The following is a 24,347-nucleotide window of genomic DNA, read 5'->3' as shown; positions in this document are numbered from 1 at the left end:
CCTTTTTAAGGATAAGGAATGTACAGACCTGTGCTTATTTCTGCAGCCACATAGAGAGACTTGAAGCTCAATCTGTGTTTACTTTTGTGTGTGTGTGAGTTTTGTTTGCTGATTTATGAATTCCTGCACAATTTGGTTTAAAAATAAATACACATCCAGTCCTGGACTCATGCCGCAGGTTTTATAATGTCTAGCATTTCCTTACTTATTGTCTTTTAATTTACCAAATGAGCTTATTATGACTCAGTTTCAGCAGTACAATAAACAATGCTACTACGCGTTGGGTCGAGGCTTTTTGGTAGTATTCTGTTAAAATACAATGGCTTTAAAAATCTGTTTAGGGTTATTTATACTCTGTATAGAGATAGCTCCGTGGAGTTTGGTTTTCTTCTCCCTTGAGTTTCAGTATGGAAACTTGACTGTGCAACTAGCTGAAAGTTTCCTGCCCTTGTTACTTAAACAGAGCACTTCCATCCATTGTTTTCTGTCCAGCTTCCTACCCTTTCTGTAGTTAAGAAGGTTCAAATCAAAGACAGATTTATGGGTTATCTGTAGGAGGGGGTTATATGCTTGTGTTTGGTGTGTGTGTGGGGGGGGGGAAGGCTTGACACAAACGTTACACAATGAGTCAAAGCGATGAGTTAAGTCCAGCATCTCTGCTTTTATGAGCCTTTTCACTTTCTTGACATTTCCTGGTTCGCCAATTCATTGCAGTAAAATATTTTCAATAACTGAAATGCTTTGCCTCCTCCTCTCCCCGGTTTGTTTTTATTGGGCTCTTGAGGGTAAATGGGTGTTGCGTTTCAGAGTCTCCAAAATCCTTCCATTTGCAGGAATGTGACATGGAATTACTTCCTGCACATATCATGATTCTTGGTTACAGGCAGTCCAGTGTAGTATGTCAAGAGGAGAAGTGAATGAAAGGGTTTGGGGGACGGGGGATGGGAACAGAGAGGCAAGTAAGGGGGAAAGCCCAATGTAGCTAAATATTGGAGGTTCAGGACAAAAGACACTTACTGATTTAGGCAACGATGACTTGCTACCACAGATAGCTAGTAGCATTCATGCCATTGCTCTCAAAAGAGTAGCCACTAGGAGACAGTGTGTCTAAAATATCTCACTGAAGTCTGGAAGGGATTGAGAGAAGATGGAACCAGAAGAAACAACGTAAGGAGAGCTGACAGCATGTGTGTGTCATTTGTTTTCAGAGAGTAAGCCTGTTAAAACCATCTCTGGCCTGCTGGCAATTGCCATTTCTCTCTCTCCCCCCCCCCCCCCGCCCAATCTGCCTCCTGGATGAGGCCACAGAGTTATGGAGCAGCATTGCAAATGGTTTTACTTCTGCGGCCTACAGAGAAGCAATGAGTTGTCTTGACCCCGTGAATCCTCATCCCAGGACCTGTCAACCTTGGACAGCAGGTTGGAACTGAGCAATACCAGGATGAGATAGTCTTATCCAGGGATTCAGGCCGTCATATTATTGAAACACAAGTGTCAATGGATCTGGATATTGGTTAGCCATCTGGGCCAACTCGTGTCCCATAGGCCGCCTGTTCACTCCCTGGAGCCAGCCCTATGCTCAGATGAACTCGCTCGTTTTTTCTTTCTTTTTTCAGTTTAGGGAGTGACTCTTGCCCAAATTATCACTTTACTGCATCTGTAGCTGTTATCTTTATCAATCTTCTTCCAGGTTCTAGCTGATTCTTTGCAAATTTACTATTCATTCCTGCAGAACTGAGCTTTGAAACTTTTTGCCCTTAGGCTGGCAAGGCAGAGCTGTGCAAGATAGCATCTGAGCACATTTACAGAAAGTGCAGGGATATAATCCTGAGAAACAGCCAGCAGAAACATAGTGAACATAGGAATTACAGGTTTTTAAAATACAGCAACAAATAAGAACAGAACCAAAGGCCCATCTAGTCCAGGATTCTGTTTCCTGCAGAGACCGACCAGATGCTTATGTGGAGCCTGCAAGCACTTTCAAAGTAATTTATGAACTCCACAACAGTGCAAAGAGAGGAGTGCCCCAGTATGGCGCATTGTGCATCTGCCCCCCAAGACTTCTAATCACTCGCTACAGATGTTGCATCTTGGCCTGTATTGCATGTGCAGCACTCAGCAGAAGTGGCATCAATCAGGTTTCTTATTTGTTCCCGTATTATTTTTTTGTGTGTGTGTTGCCAAACGTTTTAAATAAACAGCTAAACTGCAGTTGTTCTCTTTCTATCTAGGTTTGTACTGTACTGTGTATGTTGGCAAAGTGTTTCCTGTTTCAGCAGAAATGGCTTTAAAAATATAATGAAAGCCTTCTTTGGATGTGCTCTTTGATTGCTGCATTATGTGGGCTCCTCCACAGGAGGTTTGTTCTCCTTTTAAGCAGAAACTCCTTTTGTTTGAAAGGGACCTCTTTTCAAATTAATAGTGTTGTGCCTTGGTCCGTAAGTTATCCTCCCCCAACTTTGCTTGCTTGGCACATTGTAAGTAAGGGATGCTGTGTGTAAGAAGAAGCAACATTCTGAAACTCCTCTAGGTCCAAAAAAATTGTAATTTGTCATTATTTCCACAAAGAGGGCATAGCAGCAGCTGATGGTAAGATTAGACCATTTTAACCCTGGCCCATGTGTGTTCCTATCGATTATGGCCCGCTGTGGAGGCAAACATTATCAGAGGTATGGTTAGAAACGGAGATTACAAAAAGCTAATGTCTTCCTGAGACAGACTGCAGTTGAGTTGAGAGCCAGTGTGGTGTACTAGTTAGAGTGTAGTTAGACCTGGGCGACCAGGGTTCAAATCCCCACTAGCTTGCTGGGTCAGTCACTCTTGGCTTAATTTACCTCACAGGGTTGTTGTGAGGATAAAATGGGGAGGAAGAGGAAACATGTATGCCACCTTGAGTTCCTTGGAGGAAATCGATAATATTAGGGTGTGTGCTGGGAAGGACAGTCTAGTAAGTGGAGAGAGTTGGACAATTGCATAGTTCATGGCCACAGACCGTTAAAACAGCCTTCCCCAACTTGATGTTTTGGACTACAACTCCGTTCAGCCCCAGCCAGCATAGCCAATAGCCAGGAAGGATGGAAGTTGTTGTGCAAAAGATCTGGAGGCTACCAGATTGGGGGAAGCCTCCTTGACAAAAGCAAGCACATATACAAGTTAAGCTCCCCTTAGCTTTCAGAATGGTGTTTCAGCGGATATTGTGTACCACAGAATACAGTGGTACCTCGGGTTACAGACGCTTCAGGTTACAGACTCCGCTAACCCAGAAATAGTACCTCGGGTTCAGAACTTTGCTTCAGGATGAGAACAGAAATCATGCAGCAGCGGCATGGCAGCAGCGGGAGGCCCCATTAGCTAAAGTGGTGCTTCAGGTTAAGAAGAAGAGTTTGGATTTGATATCCCGCTTTATCACAGACTCTGCTAATCCAGAAATAGTACCTTGGGTTAAGAACTCTGCTTCAGGATGAGAACTAAAATCGTGCGGTGGCGGCGCAGCGGCAGCAGGAGGTCCCATTAGCTAAAGTGGTACCTCAGGTTAAGAACAGTTTCAGGTTAAGAACGGACCTCCAGAACAAATTCAGTTCTTAACCCGAGGTACCACTGTAATAATAAAAAAAGGTTAGTGAGGTCTGGAATGGTGTTGATTCTGGTTGTATTAAAGACTTGGTGTTGAATCCACTCTAGCGAAAGTGGTGGGGGAAGAATATTTCCTGCAGTTTCTTTTTCTCCTTATGACACCCACCCCACCTTCTGCCAGGAGAGAGATGGATCACTCTTGCCGGGAGTGTAAAGTGCTCTCTGGCTCACCTAGTCGGGTCATGACAAGCCACGAGTACATCCAACCCTGCCCATAGCCTCTGGGAGAAAGCATTACATATATGCACATAAGTAAGGATATAAAGACAATATTTTTGACAAGGCAGAACTGAGACAAAAAAGAGGGCCATGTTGCTCATATGCAATTCCATTAGTCGAGGGAGAGGCGCAGTATAAAACGACTTGTAATCCAGCATATTTTTCTAGACAATCATTGCCATTTAGTGTAGATTTATTTGTTTGTTTGCAGATGAGGGGCTGCTTATAGGCATGAAATGCCTCCAGTACCTTCCAGATCCCCAAAGGCCCATGAATTGGGTAGATGGCAATTTGTAGCTTTTCAAAAAATAACACTACAAATATCCCTGGTGCGCCTGAAGCCTGCTGTTTCCTGTTTTGCTTTAGCAGCTGAAAGAAAGCTCTTGAGTCTTGCATGCGATGCACACAGTATGGCATTTCAAATGTTCTCTCCTCTGAAGTTCTGCTAATAAACATCTGTGGTTTCTTCCTGTGCTCGCTGGATCTCACTGGGGCAATCTTGGAGCTTTGGGGGAATCCTGTAGAAAATAGTTACCACGCTCTGGAGGTTGCAGCACATAGCCATGCAATTTGTTTGACTTGGTCACACTTTTCAGCTGACAGCCTTGAAGAGTTTGTTCTCTGTGGAAATAGAGCGCACTGCATACTGGCCTTTCTTAAGAGTTAGAATCAAGTCCGCTACGGTTACATGTTGACCTCAAGGTTGTAAAATCCCTCCTCCTCCCACATTGTAGTTGCTTTATTACAGCACAACACACGTTAAACATTAGTGGCCTGGTGATATGGGAAATCGGGGTGCTAAAATTAAATTCAATAATTTCCAGATGTTGGTATGAGAACTGCATTTTTTTATTAGAAGCACATAGCAACGGGAAGGGGGAGAAAACTTGTTTTCTTTTTAAAAAATGTTTTTAATAAGGCAGTTCTATGGGATTTTATCGCAAACAACAGTAGTGACTTGACTTGACTAAGGCATTGTTAAGCAGCAGAGCGAGGTAGGGCTGGTCTTTCTCATTCATTGAGCATGAATTGCGGCATAGTTGATTTGGATACAAAGGGTATAGAGGTAGGGGGAGCTTGCCACCCTGCATTTTTTTACAGAAGCAGCAGCATTGCAACTCCATGCTGGGAATTTTAAGCAAGATTATATAAGAAATGCTATCATAGTCACCCTGCTATTTGACCAAGAGATGGGTTTGGCTAAGGGCAGCGGATTCCCCAGGGCTTTTCTTTTAATACACTTGTCATGTTTCTAGTTTTATAATTTAAAAACACCTGTATTAGGTATCCTCCTAATTGATTGATTAATTAGATGAATTAATTAAAATAAAACTGGCAAAGTGAAATTGATGTTTGTTTGTTTTCTGTTTCTTCCATAGATATTTTTTTTTAAACTCTGCCCTTTTTCTAAAGTTTCCAGGGTGATTAGTAACATGTTTGTAGTGACATTCTTTCTTTAACCAGGCAGCTGAACTTCAAACATTTTTGAGGATAGCCAAAGGAAGCCATTTCCACCGCACTGAAATGGGTGGGTAAAAATCAAATGAAGTGCTAGTTATGATTTGCTGAAGCCATGAAGGCACATTGAGCTAAGTAAAAAGAAGGGTTTTCTATGACTGGTGAATATGTTTTGGAAGATGCCAGTGGTTGTGGATGGTTTAGAGGGGGGCGGGGAGGGGGGAGAGACCAGGATGTGGTGTTCAAATAAAACACTGGCACATTTTGCATAGTAGTTGGTTGATGGTTTGGCAATGGACAAGGAAGCTGATACAGCATGAAATGGTTTGTTTTGATGTTGAATGTGCTTTGCCAAGGGAAGATGACTCAGAGGCCATGGAACTAAATGGCACAGTGTTGTGTCTTCATATTTATCTGATTATCACTGTTAGCCAGCTCCAAATCAATCCAAGAGTGAGTTATAAGGAAAAGTCACAATGCATGTGAAACAATACAAAGAACATGAACTTTGAATTTATTTTGCAATGAATCAAAATCAGGGCAGGTTTCTACACATGTTCCAACCAGCTTAACTAAACACCTGAGTGTTATTATAGTATTTTGATATTATGGTACACTGAAATGCTTAAATGTTTCTTTGATTGCCCTTGGATCTTCCTGCTACACTTGCTGTCCTCTCCTGCCACACCAGTGTGATGTGGCACACCCTTTGAGAACCACTGTCCTACCCACTACCAAAACGTAGGATGGGAGAGATAAGTCACTGACTGCTGTTGCCTTCCTCCTGAAACTCAGAAATGTTGCATCTTTCAACATGCTTACTTGAGTGAGGGCATCCTGGAAGCACCACTGCAGAAAAAGCTGAACGCTCTAAGAGCAGAAGTCTTTTGGAAGTGATATGTGGAGTAGACCTCTCCAGATTATCTCCAGTACTGCAGATGTGATGGGAAGCTCCTATGGGTGGAGGTAGTTCCTAAGATTCAACTATGGCTTACACACACACACACACACACACACACACACACACACACACACTTGTATTCAGCTATACTGAATAAAATTCTAATTTACATTGATGTGTGCCTGGTAGGAGCTCAAACCACAGTACTTCTTCAGCGACCTCTGGAATGAAAAACATACAAAATCTCTGGCTATCACTGCAGGCTTGTGCATAGATTTGGAGACACAGGGCTGTTTTCCATAAACATTTGCCTTGCTTTAGCTTCCTGCAGATGTATTTTATATGCAAACTCCTCCACACACGTCAGCTGTCCTGCTGTCTTGCTATACCGCAGCCATAATGCTCTATACACAGCGTGAAAGTGTGTGGTTCTATACCGTGTTGCAGAGATTATTTGCAAGGATATACCCTGCGTTTTGGGTAAGAGGGCTGTTATCAGCTTAGGCAATTGCTGTCAGACGCAATAAACCAGGCACCCAGACATGTCCGTTTGTTTAGTGATAAAAGCAGCATTGTTGCATAGGCGGCTTACCTGACTGGTGTTTTTGCATTCTTAGATCAGTGCAACATCAAAAGCAATACAGTGAATATACAGTGTTTTTGCAGTTATTTATTCCAGATTTGCAATGAAGATAAGTGATAAAGAATCATTTATCTTAGTCATGCCAACACTCACTTTTTAAATTCTAGAATTTTGCCCTAAATTCATTTATTTCTTAAGAACACCTTAATCTGAGGTTGTATTACTTTCTGCTGCACAGAATGCTGTGCGCTCTTACCTTTCACAAGAGTGGAGAGGTCATCATTTTTTGCTTTACAGATTAAGATACGGCAGTGGAAAGGCTTTTGCTATTATCACCCAGTCAGTTTCTGGATGGGATGGGCTTTGAATCTTTGCTGTTTTAGTCCTAGTCTAACACCTAAATGCTGAACAATACTAGCTGTTGGAAGATCAGTACAGCTTAGAAAAGAATTGTAGAGTTGGAAGGGACCACGAGAGTCATCTAGTCCAATCCCCTGCAATGCAGGAATCTTTTGCCCAACATGGGTCTCAAACCCATGACCCTGAGATTAAGAGTCTCATGCTTTATCAACTGAGCTATCCCAGGCTATAATAGGAATGAAAAAGCTGTGGTCAGCCAGATATTGTTGGACCCCAACTTCCATAACCCTCAGCCAACATGGCCAGTGGTCAGGGATGATGGGAGTTGGAGTTTGACCGCATCTGGAAGGTTATGGGTGCCCCATAAGTGTTGTAGAGGAACCATGAATTGGTTAAAAGTTGATTCGCTATAAATTATCTAGGCTAGGAAAGCACATTGCAGAAGGCTGTTTTTGTAACAATGGATACAATGCAAAGAAATTCACAGCTAATAATCCTATGTAAATACCATTTTAAAAGTAAAATTGTATGTAAAACTCATTAAAATTTATTGGGCGTAGTTTTAATTGAGTTTACGTTTAAGTTATAAATTCCATATATGATTTTCAGTCTAGTCTGTACAGTGGTACCTTGGGTTACAGACGCTTCAGGTTACAGACTCTGCTAACCCAGGAATAGTACCTCGGATTAAGAACTTTGCTTCAGGATGAGAACAGAAATTGTGCAGCAGTGGCGCGGTGGCAGCGGGAGGCCCCATTAGCTAAAGTGGTGCTTCAGGTTAAGAACAGTTTCAGGTTAAGAACGGACCTGCAGAACAAATTAAGTTCCCGAGGTACCACTGTACTTCTTTGTCAGTAGTAAGTCCCTCCGAGGGCAATGGGACTTTACTCCGAATAAAGTGTGTTCGGGTTTGTATCCTGGCAGCACAATCCTAAACTGGCCTAAGTGAATACACTGCTTCCCTGGATCTTATTCCTAGGAAAGTGTTCATAGGACTGCAGCCTTAAGACTTAACATTGGTTTCAATGAAAGAAGAGTATGCTTGATTTCCCCTCGATCACACCCTACTTCTTTAATTGTTGTTTGTAACTTGTGTATTACCAGTTTGAAACCTTGCGGCAGCTCAGATAATAACAGAGCTTTTTATCCAACAGTCAATGAGAGAACTGCCTAAATGTTGCCCTAATCTAGTTTAGCCTTTCCCCTCAAAATCCTGTTCATTTGTCATTTACTTTGCAGGTCCCGTGCCTACGAACGAGTGTGTGTTGTCACCTGTCAATAGCTCCCACCCAGTTCAAGCCTTGCTTGAGAGCTTTACGGTTTTATCCGGCTGCGCAAGCAAAGGGACCGTTGGATTGCCACAGGAAGTTCATGTCCTCAATCTCAGGAGCCCTGAGGAAGGCCTTGGCCACCATGAAAGAGAGGTAAGAAGGAGAAACCGTGCTGTTGCTTTATGTGCCGCTTTCGAGGGCCCTTTACGCAACCATCATGTTCTGAGTATGGTGGTTCTGGCTTGGCTAGCCAGGCGCAAAGCAAAGGGGAGCAGGGGGTGCAAGCTAAGAAACCACCTCAGAGATCTTAGTATTATCCCTTTTAAAAAATTATTATTATTATTATTTGTGATTTTCAGTTATATACATTTCAATAGTTTTACAATCATTTTAACATTTTGAAACTCAACTTCCTTCCTCCTCTTTCTGCGATTCCTTAAATTTATATTTATCATTTCCTGCATATTCTAAATTAACTTAACCCATTCTTTTATTCTTCTACTTTAATTATTTACTCTTATGAAATTGCAGGTTGTTACAATAATCCTGCCAATGTTCTTATCTGTTTACAATTTATTTGTACATATTTTATAAACCATTTTCATTCTTTTATAAGAAGTTTGTTGTCTTGATTTCTTATTTTTCCAGTAAGTTTCGTTGTTTCTGCATAGTCCATTAGTTTTTGTTTCCAATCTTCTTTCGTCAGGATTCATTCTTCTTTCCATTTTTGGGCAAATAACATTCTTGCCACTGTAGTCACATAAATGAATAAATTTCTATACTGTTTAGGTAGTTCTACCCCTATAATTCCAGAAGGAAAGCTTCTGGGTTGTTTTGTAAACAAATGTTATTTTAAACATCTTTTTCAATTCATTATACATCATTTCCCAGTAATCTTTAAGCTTAGTGCAAGACCACCACATATGATAGAAAATACCCTCTTTCTCTACGCATTTCCAACACTTATTTGATTTTGATATATACATTTTTGTCAGTTTACTTGGTGTTAGATACCACCAATGTAACATTTTCATTAGAGATCTTAGCATTATCGCATGGGATTCTGGGACACCTCTCATGTTGGATTCTGCAAGGTCACAAGGCTGTGCACTGCATCAAGTACAAACCAAGGTGGCGACATTGACCTTCAGAGACTTGGCTCCTTAACCGATCTGGGCCCAAGCAGGACTCTGAAGTGAGTCACAGTTACTCAGCAAGATATTTTTATCTCACTCTTCGTCCAAGGAACTATAGGTGTGTTAATGGCCTCCCATCTCCATATTTGATCCTCCTGATGAGCAGTAGCCATGTGTAAGAGGCCCTGATGACACTAAGTTTTACAAACAAGAAGGTGCTTTGGGAAAGGGGGAATGTAGAGGGGGAAGCGGTAAGGAAGAGGGAGGCTTTCATCCGTGTGCTAGTCACCATTTCTTCTCCCACGAACACAAATGGGGTTCTTCCTCCCCAGCAGAGATTCAGATGTCCATTTGCAAAGAGAAGGGGAGATGGAGAGGAGAAATGGTAGGTAGAATCAAGCATTCTTCTGCTTGCCACTTACTTGCTTTAGATTCCTTGTTCCCAAAGCAACTTAGTCGTGCCCATTAATTTCAATTGGCCTGCTTTGAGTAGGGCTAATGTTGGATACAACCCAGTGGATCTGGCCTCTCTTCTATGTGTTTTCCCATAGTCAGTCCGTGGCGTGCTGGTTAGAGTGGCATACTAAGACCTGAGAGACCAGGGTACAAATCCCCCACTTTAGCCCAGTCACTCACTCTCAGCCTAACCTACCTTTGCAGGGTTGTGAGGATAAAATGGGGAAGAGGGGAATTATGTACACCACTTCGAGTTCCTTAGAGGAAAGGTAGGATAAAAGTGCAATCAATCAATCAATAAAAAAACGAGAATACTCTGATAAATATTCGGCAATCATCTTCCAGGCAGAGGGCCTTCTTGGTAGTGGCACTCAACCAGTAGAACAGCCTCCCCACAGTCAAAAAGATGAGTAACTATATAACCTTTAGAAGACACCTGAAGGCAGCCCTGTATTGGGGAACTTTTTAATATGTAATGTTTTATTATGTTTTTATATGTGTTGGAAGCCACCCAGAGTGGCTGGGGCAACCCAGTCAGATGGGCAGGGTACAAATAAAATAATAAGAATAAGAATAACTCCTTTTACATGCTCTAGGACTTGGAACTCATCAGATTTCCAGAGTAGTTAGTTCATTCCTCACTTCTAATACGTTTAACTTCATTTACAATACGAGAAAGGAAAGGGTAACAAGAAACAGATTTTTAACAAGAAGAGGATTTTACTTTCTTCAAAGCCAAATTGCTTATGTTGTAAATTATCCTGAATGCACTTGGAGCTTTGCCACAATCACTATAAACAAATCTTTAAGTTCATATGCCTTTAGCCTTGGTAATGGATCTTCACTGCCTGTGAAGAATGGCGTTCAGAAAGCAATTGCTCCTAAATTCAGTCGTTCTTGTGCAATGTGCAAATGAGTTATTAATTTAGACGTCATATGGAGGGATTAGCAAAAGAACTTTTGTTCTAGTTGCTATGAAAAAAATAAAGCAAAAAGAAGAAATGTTCTTGATGTTAAGCTTGCTCGGTGTTGTTTTGCTCTGAGAATAGATCAAAAGAGAATTGCTGGAGAGAAAGAGAAATATCTCATCGCATGACAGCTCACGTCGCTAGCACATGCCCTAGAAAATGCTCCATGATGTAGCTGTATGTATTAGCTGAACATGAAGTTTTAAAAAGTAGACGGGGGAGAGAATCAAATGGGAGGAGGAAGCAAAATTCTCAGCAGCCCATTACCCGAAAATAAATACTTTTATCCGAACCCTGAGCCGAAAAACTTCAAAGTATGCACCCCACTGCCTTCAGGAGAACTTGCTTCCAATTAAGTGTCTTTAGTATTATAGTCTAAGGATGGAATGCTGTGCCAGCACAATACCACAAACAAGGATATTAATTATATACTGGTGTTGCAGGGACTTTTTTTTTTTAAGTATCACCAAAAGATTTGCCAGCACAAATATGTAGGATGGAGATGGGCCAAGGCCAGAGCCACAGCATGTGGGCATTCTACCCCTATTGACTTTTGGATTCTACAAAAATATTCCATCATTCTACCCAAATTGGCTTTTGGATTTGTTCTCTTAGTACCTTTTCTTAAAATAATAATAAAAAATAAAAAAATAAATCCTTGTGTTTGGTATGGTACATTTGTATGCCACAACATGGGTCTCTGTGAGCTGAGACAGTGGATATGAATTTTAGCAATAAACAAATGGAAGAAATGAAAAGCAATCCAAATTGTAGTCTGACTTTTTTTTTGCAAAAGCTTGCCTACCATCTTTTTGATCGGTAACCAGAAGGTCCCAGACATGCTACTAATTTCTGATCAGAATAGTGTCTCTCAAGTATTCTCATACTAAAAAACACCAAGGCCACAATCATTGCATAATTTTGTACACCTCTATCCTGCTGGGTCACCTTAAGCACACGCATCTCTGTGTTAGACTGTGCTCCAGAGGATCCTTGGGTAATGCAGTGACACTCATGTTAAGAGGATACTGAAAGGATGGGGGATGAGAGAGAGGGAGAGAACAGCAGAGGAACATAGGAAAATGCCATATACTGAATCAGACCACTAGGTAAGGTAAAGGACCCCTGGACAGTTAAGTTCAGTCAAAGGTAATTATGGGGTTGCGGGGCTCATCTTGCTTTCAGGCCGAGGGAGCCAGTGTTTATCCACAGACAGCTTTCCAGATCATGTGGCCAGCATATCTAAACTGGTTCTGGCGCAACAGGACACCGTGACGAAAACCAGAGTGCACAGAAACACTGTTTACCTTCCCACCGCAGCTGTACCTATTTATCTACTTGCACTAGCATGCTTTCGAATTGGCAGGAGCTGGGACAGAGCAATGGGAGCTCACTCCATCGCGGCATTGCGGGGATTCAAATGGCTGACCTTCCGGTTGGCAAGCCCAAGAGGCTCAGGGGTTTAGACCACAGCGTCACCCACGTCCACCTAGTTCACCCAGACCACTAGTCCACCTAGCTCAGTATTATCTACACTGACTGGCAGTGACTTTCCAGGGTTTCAGGCAGCAGTTCTTCCCCACTCTACCCAGAGATGCTTGAAATTGAATTTGAGATCTTCTGCATGCAATGTTTGGCTTAGTATTAGATGCAAATGTGGCCACTCTCACCCCTTTCCAAAACATTTTAATTTTCAAGCAAATCTACAGCCCGTAAAGAGTCTCCCATTTAATTTCACTCTCTTTGGAGCAGACAATTTATGAATATTCAATTATAAATTCACAGGTTGATATCGATGATAAAGCAGCTGCCTTGCTTTGTAGTAACTCACCTAAGTGGGCTTTTCCAGAAGTGTTTTCCAAATCTATTTTGTTTTGTTTTTTAAGAGTGTTGTTTAGTGGCCTCTTGTGTACTCCGGCATAGCACATTCCACATCCGCAATCTCTGCTTTATTTCCCGTATCCTTCTAAAAGTGGGGCTGTTGTAGTCTTTAGGGATGGCTGCTGAGAAAATGAACAGGAAACTAGGAAAAGGCTGGCTGGCGACAGTGGAAATCAGAAGGCTGTAAACAATTGAGCTAGATCAGAATTCTTTGCTTCTAGGATACAAGGCTGAAAACAAAGCAGAGCAAAGGTTATCTTCACCCTCATTGTAAAGAACTGAGGCTTAGTGCCCAGGTTTCATTCAAGGAAAACCACAGCCTCCATCACCTTGTTTTGAGCACAGAGATGCTTCATCCCTTGAGTTGTTTCCTGCTGCCTGGCATTCTGTTTAGAAAAGGCAGAGATTTATAAGTTGACTGTTCAGTGCGTCCAAGATCTTGGCACATGAACAGTATTTTCCATTCTGTTTTTTCTTTGTATACCCTGCTAACATGTAAAGTGGTGGCAAACAAGCTCGCACATGCACCTGGTGATCTCGGGAGCATGGTGAGGACGCTCTTATTTGAAAATCCATTTCACCAGTTGTCTTGTTAGAAGTGTGTGCTTTGTTTGTTCCTTAAACTTGTCACATTACAGGTTCTGCTAAATTACATATGCCTTTACATGCTGAGAGGGAGTGCAAATGCCTTCTTGCAACAAATCCCTCATAGGCCTCATGCATTAAACATTCTTCCGCCGTTATCCTCGTTCTCATAAATATACAACATGTTGTGGTAACGTTATTTTGACACTCTCTCCGAATATGCGGAAAACAGAAGTCTGTCAAATGTAACCACTTGGGGGCATCGATGATGGTGGTGATGATGATGATATGTTGCAAGCAGAGAGGTCGTGATAAAATTAATGGAAATGATTTTTGCCCATGCAATGTATGGCTGAAGTATTTGCACAGTTGCGTCAAAAACGTTTGCTGGGTGCTGAGACGCAGGTTATAATATCTACTCTATGGAAATCCAGCCCTGGCTTTTCCAGGTAGGACTGTGAATGTCCCCTGTCTCAAACCCCAGAGAGCCCCTGCCAATCATAGGCAGTATTGATGGACCATTGGCTCTGACTCCGTATAAGGCAGCTTCATATGCATGGCTTTCCAGCTAAATATTTTAAAGCACTGCCTTTTCCACCTGATTTCCTTAGTTTTGCAGCTGTGCTGAAAAAAATGATACAATTTGTAGGAGGAATAAAAGTGGTTTTTGTTTTGTTTTTTGGTTATCAAGATTTAAAATATTTCTTAGACTTGTCAGCTGTGTAATTATATGCATGTCTGCTCAGAAGCAAAGCCCATTGAATTTAGTACGATTTACTCCCCAAGTAATTGGGCATGTTTTCAGAATATGTATTATTATTATTATTATTATTATTATTATTATTATTATTATTATTACTGCTACTGCTTCTGGCTTAGTAACTTTGGGGCTGGTGTTGACTTATTTTGTATTTGTGTATCTTGTAGATGTTGTGTTGAACTTATGTTATGTGTTATGCTCCACCTTGTTATGTAAGCCACCTTGGATGAATTGTACACAGAAAGGTAGCCTACAGAGATATACAGTATATACAGTGGTGCCTTGGTTTTCGAACATCTCCGTTGATGAATGCTATGGAACTCAAACACCATAAATGCTTTGGTTTTCGAATGTGCCTCGGAAGTTGAACTGGAAACGCAGCTTCCATATTGAAATTTCCGTTTTGAGGCTTCCGTTTTGAGTTTTCGGTTTTCGAATGTTTCGGAACTCGAACGGTCTTCTGGAACGGATTACGTTCGAAATGAGGTACTACTGTATACGTATTTTTTAAAAAAGACTGTTGAGATCTCAGGGATGCGAATAGGTAGAATTAAAGCACTTCTTCCTGTATAGGAACCCATATGGTAGTGCCTCTGTTGGTTTTAGAGGCACCCTTTCTCTTGCATCTGAGAGGGAAAGCTGGCAAGTTAAGGATGTGTTTTCCACCATCACTTCTCTGCCTGTATTGCTTTCAGCGGTTCCAACCTGGGTATAACCCCTCTGATTGCCCATTCTCCGGATGGTTAGATATAACTTAATACCTTAATAGGTTGTGGTTGTTGAGTGGGTTTTGGCTGAAGGGGAAATGGAGCGTCTTCTGGGATTCTCATGAACAGGGAACTGAGCTGTGGAGGGAGAATATACTATAAATGTCCCAGTCCAAAACATGTGATGCCCATGAGATGCTCACAAGGCGTACTTGGGTACAACAGCACTCTTCCCACCTGTGATTTCCAGCAACTAGTACTCAGAGGCATATTGCCTCTGCCTCTGGAGATAGAGCACAGCCACAGTGAGTAGGTGTCCAACAACATCTAGGTGTTTCCTCATCCCTGCTATATAGAGGTTTGAAGATCTAGCCTGCCCACTGGTCTGAGCAATTTGGGGACCCTACTTTTACTGGTGGCCACAGATATCGTTTTCGGCTTTCTTCTCTGGGCCTTAGTTTTTCATTACCTCACTTTGCCTTACCCACCCAACTAGACTGGAGTTGGGTCTCACAACAGTAAGTCCTTCACTATTTCTGTAGGAAGAATATTGATAGTTTACATTATGCCTAGTTCGTGAGCCTTCTTAAAAAATCTTGAACAGTTAATCCTCTTACACGTTCGAAATGTTGCCCGGGAATGTATTGATTCAATCCACTTGCCTAAAGTCTCAGATTTACTGACCTCCTTTTCTCGGCAGGTGTAAGGAATTTCTAATAACACTTAACTTTTCAGTAGCTGCTTAATGCTTGGGAAAGCAGTGTGATACTGTGGAGATTGACACCCAGGAGCATAAATAAAATTCACCACTGAGCTGCTTAAAGATTTAAAGGTTTCTTCGTTCTTTTCATAAGGATGTGTTTCTAAATCTTCCTTAATTACAGACAGAAAACTTGAATCAGTAAAAAGCAAATTCAACTGCCTGGAGCTTCAAGCAGACAGCCTATTATCAAAACGAGAAAAGGATAACAAAAATATTAATCTCTTATGGGCAGTCTTAAAGAAAATTATGTGCTTATACATATGGAAACTGTTCAAACGTTGGCAGCTGAATTACCTAGAATTGTGATCATCCTCAGCATGACAATGCTTAATGTATACCTTCAAACAGGATGTAAAAAGCCAACAATAGAATTGATCCTTGATATTTCTGGTGAAGCAGGTAGCAGGTGCTTATTTCAAAAACTCCTATACAGACAAATTTTCTACCATCTAAAATCCATATATTGCATATATGAACTTGAGAAGACAGCTAATACTGTTGGAACTTTGGTTCATTTTTGCATACTATTGTCTCCTTTTGGCTAATGGCAGCTAGCCAGACAAGGGTCTTTTCTAGCACATTTCCTGAGATCATTTTAATTAGAGAAGCTAGGGATTGACCAATTTCGAAAAACTGAAGGAGCTACTGGGTGTGATCCTGTGGTCAGAAATACTCAATGAGAAGGGAGTCCAAGAAGGATGGGAGTTTCTAAAAGGAGAAATATTGAAGGCCCAAATGCAGACAATACCAACAAGAAAGAAAAGTAGGAGGCATCTAAGGAAACCGGTGTGGCTGCATAAGGAGCATGCAGATGAGCTGAGAGTTAAGGGCATGTGAAAGAAATGGAAGAAAGGGGAAATCGCAAAGGAGGAGTACAGTGGTACCTCGGGTTAAGTACTTAATTCGTTCTGGAGGTCCGTTCTTAACCTGAAACGTTTCTTAACCTGAAGCACCACTTTAGCTAATGGGGCCTCCTGCTGCTGCCGCACCGCCAGAGCACGATTTCTGTTCTTATCCTGAAGCAAAGTTCTTAACCTGAAGCACAATTTCTGGATTAGCGGAGTCCATAACCTGAAGCATATGTAACCCGAGGTACCACAGCATATACAAGTAGCCAACAGTTGCAGGGGGAAAGTCAGCTTGGGTAAAGCTCAGAATCAGCTTGGGCTTGCAAGAGAGGTTAAAAATAATAAAAAAGATTTATTCAGTTATGTCCAAAATAAGAGAAAGAACAAACAAGTGGTAGGTCCTCTGCCTGGGGAAGAAGAAGAAGAAGAAATGCTCTTGGGTGACAGAGAAAAGGCGGAACTACTCAACACCTACCTTGCCCCTGTCTTCACCCAAAAGGAAAGCGATACCCAACCGTGTGATAACAGAATAAATAATGTAAGGAGGGAGCTGCAGCCCATGATAGGAAAAGCGGTAGTAAGGGAACACCCAGCTACAAATCTCCAGGGTCTGTTGAGCTGCATCCAATGGTACTAAAGGAGCTTGCGGATGTAATTTCAGAGACTTTGTCTATTATCTTTGAGAATTATTGGAGAACAGGTGAGGTCCCTACAGACTGGAGGCAGGCAAATGTTGCCCCATCTTCAAAAGGGGGGTGGGGAGGAAGACCCGGGTAACTACCGACCAGTGAGATTGCCATGTGGACTCTCCTTCCTTGGAGGTTTTTGAACAGAGGTTGGATGGCCATCTGTCATGGATGCTTTAGCCGAGATTCCTGCATTGCAGGGGGTTGGACTAGATGACCCTCGGGGTCCCTTCCCAACTCTACAATTCTATGATTCTATGACCTGACGACCTTTTGCATGCAAAGTCTGCTCTGTTGCTGTGTTGTTGTCCTTGGCTCAATATTTCAGCTTTATATTGTTGAATGACACAGGCAATCTTTGAAGTGTGAATATGATTTCCCAATGCTTCTAAATGATAGGAACGCTTCTAAAGATTCCTCTAAAGATGTATAGCTTCTAAAGATGGGGAAATAAGAAAAAGGGCAGAGCTTCTAGGCAGATACACAAAGAAAAACAGAATAAAAACATACATATTTTCCTCTTTTGAGGTAGGAATTGAATTGCAAAACTATGAAAATACGCTTTTTGAAAGAGATTTGCATTCATGGTATGTTGTGATGGGGAGATCCAGGATACTAATGAAACTATGGAATCACTGCCACCCTACAGATCAGTTATAGCATCGAAAAGAAAGAAGAATAAACTCAAATTCCAGGAGGCAAAACTCATTTCCAGTATCTAAACATCGTAGTTGAAGCAGCATGTTGAAACCTATCCTGTAGCACTTGTCATCATACATGTATCAAGCTAATTTCAAAGTGTTACAGCTTATTTCACTCATGCAGTAATTAGGAAATATTGTCTGATCTCATTCAGAATTGCAGCTAAGTTTTTTGCTGTTATCAGGACAGCAACAACTAGTCCTGTGATTCAGTTAATGATGTCAGACAGTTAATTGCCTTGATTAGTTCACAGTGTTTTTTGGCAACATCTATATATTGAAGAAACAACCATCTATAGCCCCTTTTATCCATTGAGTAAGTTGCAGTATTCCTGCCTACACAGAAAATTATGTCTTGTTTAATGTGGCATCTGCATCTTATTTACTCTGGACTGAAGTCTCTTCTGGGTTGTTTTCTAAGACTGTTCAGAAAATTACTGGTCATTTAATTTGAAAACTCTTTCATATTTACCAACCAGAATTTTCAGAGGAAGTTGTATGGGGGCCAAAAGACTATTTGTTTAGAGCTTCATGTCCAACAGAAACATGGAGCTAATCATAGTTTACTCAAAAAGAGATAATAACCAATTATTTTCATGCAGAGTGAACCCCAGCTGGGTTTCTCTCTCTCTCTCTCTCTCTCTCTCTCTCTCTCTCTCTCTCTAAATCTGCAGTAGAAATTGCATACGAATCATGTATATTTTAAAGAAAATGCTAGAGAGGAGTATGGGATCATACACAAGCCCAAAGAGATTTTTTTAAAAATTGTTTTGCATATACTGATTTGCTTCATAAAGCTTGGAACTAACATTAAGATCTGGTCAAAAGTAGGAGATAAGTTGAACCTGAAAGATGCACAAGAATATAGTGAAACCCGGAGAAGCACAGTGATGTTAGACGCTACGATAATTCATTTACTAATAGTTAATTAGAGGTCTAGTCATGATAGGGTGCTGTGAAATAACACTTTGGCCTAATTCAGACCGAAACAACAAACCATGGTTTCTTGCTGCCCGTGTGAAGCTTGGGCACAAAGGGAGAAGATTTAAAGCTTCCATTCCTATTTCCCACTTTGGCCAAACTAGGGAAACTGTGGTTTGTACAAAACCCAGTTAGTTAGCAAGCCAATATATCAAGGCAGACTAAAAACCGAAAACTGCTACTTAAACAAACTAAGAATGGAAGCCTATAATCTCCTCCTAAGGGAGAAAGGAAAGTGTTTGAGCACAAGCAAAACATGGTTACAAGCAGTTGCTGACTTCACAAGCAGTGTGCTCACTTCTCTCCTTCCTTTGTGTGCAAGGGGGAAGAAACCAGAAGCTTCTACTCACTGGCAACTACGGTATACCACTGCTTAAACCAAAGTTTGCCTGCAAAAACAGCATTCCAAACCATGGCTATGGATTGGGATGCTTGTTTGCAGGCAAACTCTTGATTAGATGAAACCATATTTGCTGTGCTTAGATGTGCGGACTGTCAACTAGAATCGGAAACTTCTGATTATCTCCACCCTTTGCATGTGTTGGAAGGGGGAGTGGCAAGCAGAAACTGTGTGCCAACAGCAGTCTCACACTTGCAAGTGCCAATGGTTTGCTGTTACAAAGAGCAACTAGAAATGCTTTGAAATTATAGCTCCAAATAACCCAAGCTTGAGTTACACAATAAAGGACTCATCCACACTTCCACTTGTCCGAGCGGTTTTCCACTTGTCCCATACTTTCTAGGCATTGGTCCAAGCGGTTTTGCTGCTTTCCCCAGGGAAAACTCGCTCTTTAGTATAAATCGGAACAAACAGCAATCCGCTGAAAACCTGATTGCCGTTTGCTCCAATCCAGTGCTAAACCACAGGTTATCCCAGAGGAAAGCTGTGGGGCAAACAGTAGTGTGGATAAGCCCAAAGTGAGAGAGAATCAGTAGAAATGCTGCAATGCAGCACAAGGCTTTTACTCTAACATACACACCACATTTTTTTCCATTCTGTAATACTTAAATATAGACACCCTTACTAGGCCCCAGTCTCTTAAAGCTCCAATGTTTTCAAGTTCCCTATGACTCATATACCAGTACTTCTTTTTCATACTGGCTCTAAGAGAGAGAGAGAGAGAGAGAGAGAGTGTGTACTTTATTTTAGCAGCATAGCGTTTCATTTTAAATTGGACATTTCCTGCATTTGACTGAGGTTTTTCTTTTTCTGAAACACACACCTGTAAAACGATCTACCTCTTTCATACACAGCTGGAGAAATGCATAATCTGTTGACTGACTTGACCTTCGGGGTTTCAGAAATGCAGATATTCTTCCATGGGACTGTCACTTAAAAATGCTATTTTGCAATTAACCCAAGACAAAAATTGTTCTTTATTAAGTGGCCTGTCAAGGGGTATTAGTTAAAGTGACCTTTAAATTATTCAGCATTTCACACTTTGTAATGGAGTGAGATTGCAAAGCTACACGAACTTCCCTAAGTCTGATTGAATATAGGAAGAGCTGAGCCGGATCAGAGCAAATGCCTTTCTATAATAATAATAATAATAATAATAATAATAATAATAATAATAATAATAATAATAATTTATTTATATCCTGCCCTCCCCAGCCAAAGCTGGGCTCAGAGCGGCTAACAACAGTAAAATAATACAGCATTCTAAAATCAGTTCATTATAAAATCAGTTCAAATCAAATTGATGGCAACCATTGGGCTAGAGTTCTGTGAAGAATTACCAAAGGATTACCAAAGGAGGGGGCCCAAGGCCTGATGGAACAGCTCTGTCTTGCAGGCCCTGCGGAAAGATGTCAAGTCCCGCAGGGCCCTAGTCTCTTGTGACAGAGCGTTTCTAGTCTAGCATCCTGTTCTCACTATGGTTAACCAGGAAAGGGACTCAACAGTAGTATTTCCACTTATACTCCCCAGCAATGGGTATTCAGAGACATACTGCCTTTAACACTGGAGGCTTATCCTTCATGTCTAAATCCCTTTTCAGGCCATTTAGGTTGGCAGCCATGCATTCCACCAGCCATGAATTTTAGTGAATTGCATAGTTTGTACTGTGTGAAAAAAGTTACTTTCTGTCTTGTGACCTGCCTCTTCCAACATTTAAATTCATTGGGTTGCTCCAAGTTCTAGTATTATGAGAGATGGAGAAGAACTTCTCTCTGTCCACTTTCTGTGCATACTTTTATACACCCCGGTCATTCTCCCCGCATTCATCCCTTTTCTCTAAATTATAAAAGCCCCAAATGTTATAAACTTCCTCTTAAGGTAGTTGACCCAGTTCCTTGATCAGTTTGGTTGCCAGTTTCTCTGGACCTTCTCCAGCTCTACAATCTCCTTTCTGAGTTGTGGTGCCCAAAACTGAACTCAAGTATGATCACACATCATAGATTTGTAAAGCAGCGGTGTGATATTGGCAGTTTTGCTTTCCTTTCCTTTTCTAATTACGCCTAACATGGAACACACCCTTTACTGGTGCTCACAGGGTCAACATTGTCTTTGAGCTATCCGTTGTGATCCTAGGATCTCTTTCCTGGACAGTCACTTCTCATTGCAGGCCCCGTAAGTGTCTATCCCCACTTTGTTATGTGTCTAGCCTGTAACGTACATGGCACGAAGAGGATGGAAAGCTGAATTGGCTCGGATATGCCATTGGAAAGCTGGCTTTATCAGAATGATAACATCCCCTTTGCCACCACTGGAAACTGCACTAGCAAATGGAACAAACTCCCTTGCCGTGTTTACACAATTTCTTAATGGGCAGCACTGTCTGAATTTTTGTCTCTAAAAACATACCTGTTCACAGAGATGCTTCTGTTTTCCGAGTAAAGAATCCTGTATTTCTGTCGCAACAAATCTAACTGTAAGACAGCTTAAGGAGAGATCCTTTCCCCCACATAAACAACATGACTGCCAGGTCTAGAAGCTCCAGATGTATCAACTTTTTATGTTCAGAAAGCACCAGGTACCTTGCAAGTTCTGGCACACAGTCACTGGGTATAGCATGTTGAAAGCTTCTGAACTCTCATAATTCCTATTAATGGTGTCATTCTGTGGCCGGTACGATTTTTAATGACCTGATAACCTGGGAACAGGGAACCTGCAATCCTCTGGGTGCTGCTGGACTAGAACTCCCATCATTCCTCACCATTGGCCATGCTGGCTGGACCTGATGCAGGTTGTAGTCCCTCAATATCTGGAGAGGAATAGGTTTCCCACCCCTGTCTTAGGAGGTACTACTACAATTCTGCAGAACCGTGCATAGGATTGAAGGCCTCTACAGTGCAAACCTATACACAGGAAGGAAGTCCCATTGCGTTCAATGAGGCTTACCCGCAAGTAAGTGTGCATAGGTCTGCAACCTAAATCTAATAGCACCTGGAAAGATCTACATCTTCCTTGTCATGGATGCTTAGTGTGATTTCATGTCAGTATCATCTTTGTTGAAGTTTAATTGCCAATTATTTGAGAGAGGGCGCAGTCTTATTTATTTAAATAACTTACCCCCACCTTTCTGTTCTGGAATGTCCACTGCTAGGGCTGTTTTGTGGTAAAAAAAGTTTTGCAAAAAAAATATGAGATGGCCAGGCCTCATGCTGTAGCTTTTGAGAGAATAGCCTCTTGATCTCTGTGGGGTAGCTGGCAAAAGTTGGCCTTGTGACTTTAAATAGAATTAAAAGAAGCTAATGGGTTCTTTTTTTAAAATGTGAAAGAGGCAGCCCCTGACTCCCAATGATGCTTTTGATTGTGCAAAAATCCTCTTGACCTCTGTGCGCTGTGGTGAGCCGAGACACACAGATTGTTAGGGGTTTTATATGCTCATTTTGTAAACCAAAAGATTTTGCAGGAGATCTTGTTTTGCTTTTCCAAATCCATATCTGTATTAAGGCTCAGAAGCAATGGATTTGGTAGTCTCAGCTTCAACTCCTGGCCTCATATATATATGTAGAGTTTGTTCAGTTTTAAAACCCCATGATTATAAAGGGCAGCTGGATGAAGCTGGACCTAGGCTGCAGTCTTACTTACTATGCATGCTTCTAGATTTGCTCAGATTATACTAAAAAGCTGGTAACCATTAACCCAAAGCTAGAACTGCTGCAGGACTGTGTGTTTTCTGTAAATCTGCAAGCATAGTATCTGCTGAGGAACTGGAATGTCAGGGAACTGAGATGTCAGAGTTTTTAAAAAGCTAATTTCTTATCCTCAGTGTTGCAGTCAAAAGCAAAGAAAAATGTAGGCAATGGCTGCGGAAGGCCAGGCTAGCAGCCCCAGTGCTCAGAGCAGATAATAGCACAATTTTTACTCTTTATCCTCATGTTATGGTACTTATTTCTGCCCCCTCACTTTTGCTCTGTTTCTGCTAGGCATCCTATTCTACCATTTTCTCCATTTCGTCTCTCATTTCCCCACTCCTTTCTCTCAGTTACAAAGAGAAGTTCTCTAAAATAATTAGGTTTGAAAAGAGATGCCATTATGCCAAGTATGTTAATTGTATGCATCTTTAACTATGCACAGGGCCAAATAAATAATGTGGCTTTCCTTAGGCTTTGGCTTTTTCATTATTACTTTTTGCATGCTTTTTATACCAGACCGGATTAGTGTGCCCAATGTAAAAGGCTGTGTGAAGATACTGTATAATTTGGCAGATCTCTGGTAGTTTTTGCAGAGCAGGTGCTTGAAATTGGAAAGCAGCTGAGGGCTAAAGCGATTGGCAATATTGTGTGGCAAAATTAGGACTTAGCAGGTCTATGTTTCTGCCAGTTCCTTTAGCTTCCTTACTTTATAGGAGCCCTAAAACATTTCCAAATTTTAATTTAAAACAAAAGCTTAAAAAAAAACTTTGATTGATGGTTCACTCAAAATGTGGCAGCAAAGTGGGATGTAAATTGTTTAGGAAAGTAGTTTCCAAAGAATGATCCTGGGAACCTAGACATTTGTTGGACGCTTCCAGGGCTTCCAGAATGAGAATGGCAGTCATGAATGGCAAACCACCTCCTTCTAAAAGGCCACAATTGCCAGTCTTTTCCCATAACGTACCACTGGGAGAATACCAAGTACATTTTAGAGCTCATTCTCAATTATGATGCCGAAAAGAGCTGGCCATCCCACCCCTCTCTCAACTGAATGCATATTCTAGAGAAGGCTTTCCCAAACTTGGGTCTTCCAGTTGTTCTTGAACTACAACTCCCATCATCCCTAGCTAGCAGGACCAGTGGTTAGGGTTGATGAGAACTGTAGTCCAAAAACAGCTGGAGACCTAAGTTTAGGAAACCCTGTTCTAGAGTAGCCTTTGCCAAGCTGTCTAGATCATGGGTAGGGAGCTAGAGCTGGCTGACAGGCCAGATCCTAATCTCCCCCATGGGCCAAATCCCAATCTACCGACCTCTCAGTCACCTGATGTCATAATAATGCCAGGGGACTGACACTTATCAAAATGCAA

General features: G+C 41.5%; 1 protein-coding gene and 2 long non-coding RNA genes across 3 annotated transcripts in view; 2 read left to right on the top strand and 1 right to left on the bottom strand.

Annotated features, from left to right (window-relative positions):
* The window catches only part of LOC308586948, a 562,568-nt gene that overhangs the window by 366,837 nt on the left and 171,384 nt on the right, over nt 1-24,347 (top strand). The window lies entirely within an intron of this gene.
* The window catches only part of TGFBR3 (transforming growth factor beta receptor 3), a 140,712-nt gene that overhangs the window by 52,592 nt on the left and 63,773 nt on the right, over nt 1-24,347 (top strand). Inside the window, exon 3 of the mRNA XM_081194006.1 lies at nt 8,394-8,578. Within this exon, the coding sequence (XP_081050132.1) occupies nt 8,394-8,578 (185 nt within the window). The remainder of the gene's footprint in view (nt 1-8,393; nt 8,579-24,347) is intronic.
* Nucleotides 1-24,347, bottom strand: part of LOC308586929 — a 138,139-nt gene that overhangs the window by 65,282 nt on the left and 48,510 nt on the right. The gene's annotated exons all lie outside the window — the stretch shown is intronic.

The sequence above is a fragment of the Podarcis bocagei genome, assembly GCF_964188305.1.
Source record: "Podarcis bocagei genome assembly, chromosome: 5".
Lineage (NCBI taxonomy): Eukaryota > Metazoa > Chordata > Lepidosauria > Squamata > Lacertidae > Podarcis > Podarcis bocagei.
This window is presented reverse-complemented; position numbering and strand designations above follow the sequence as displayed.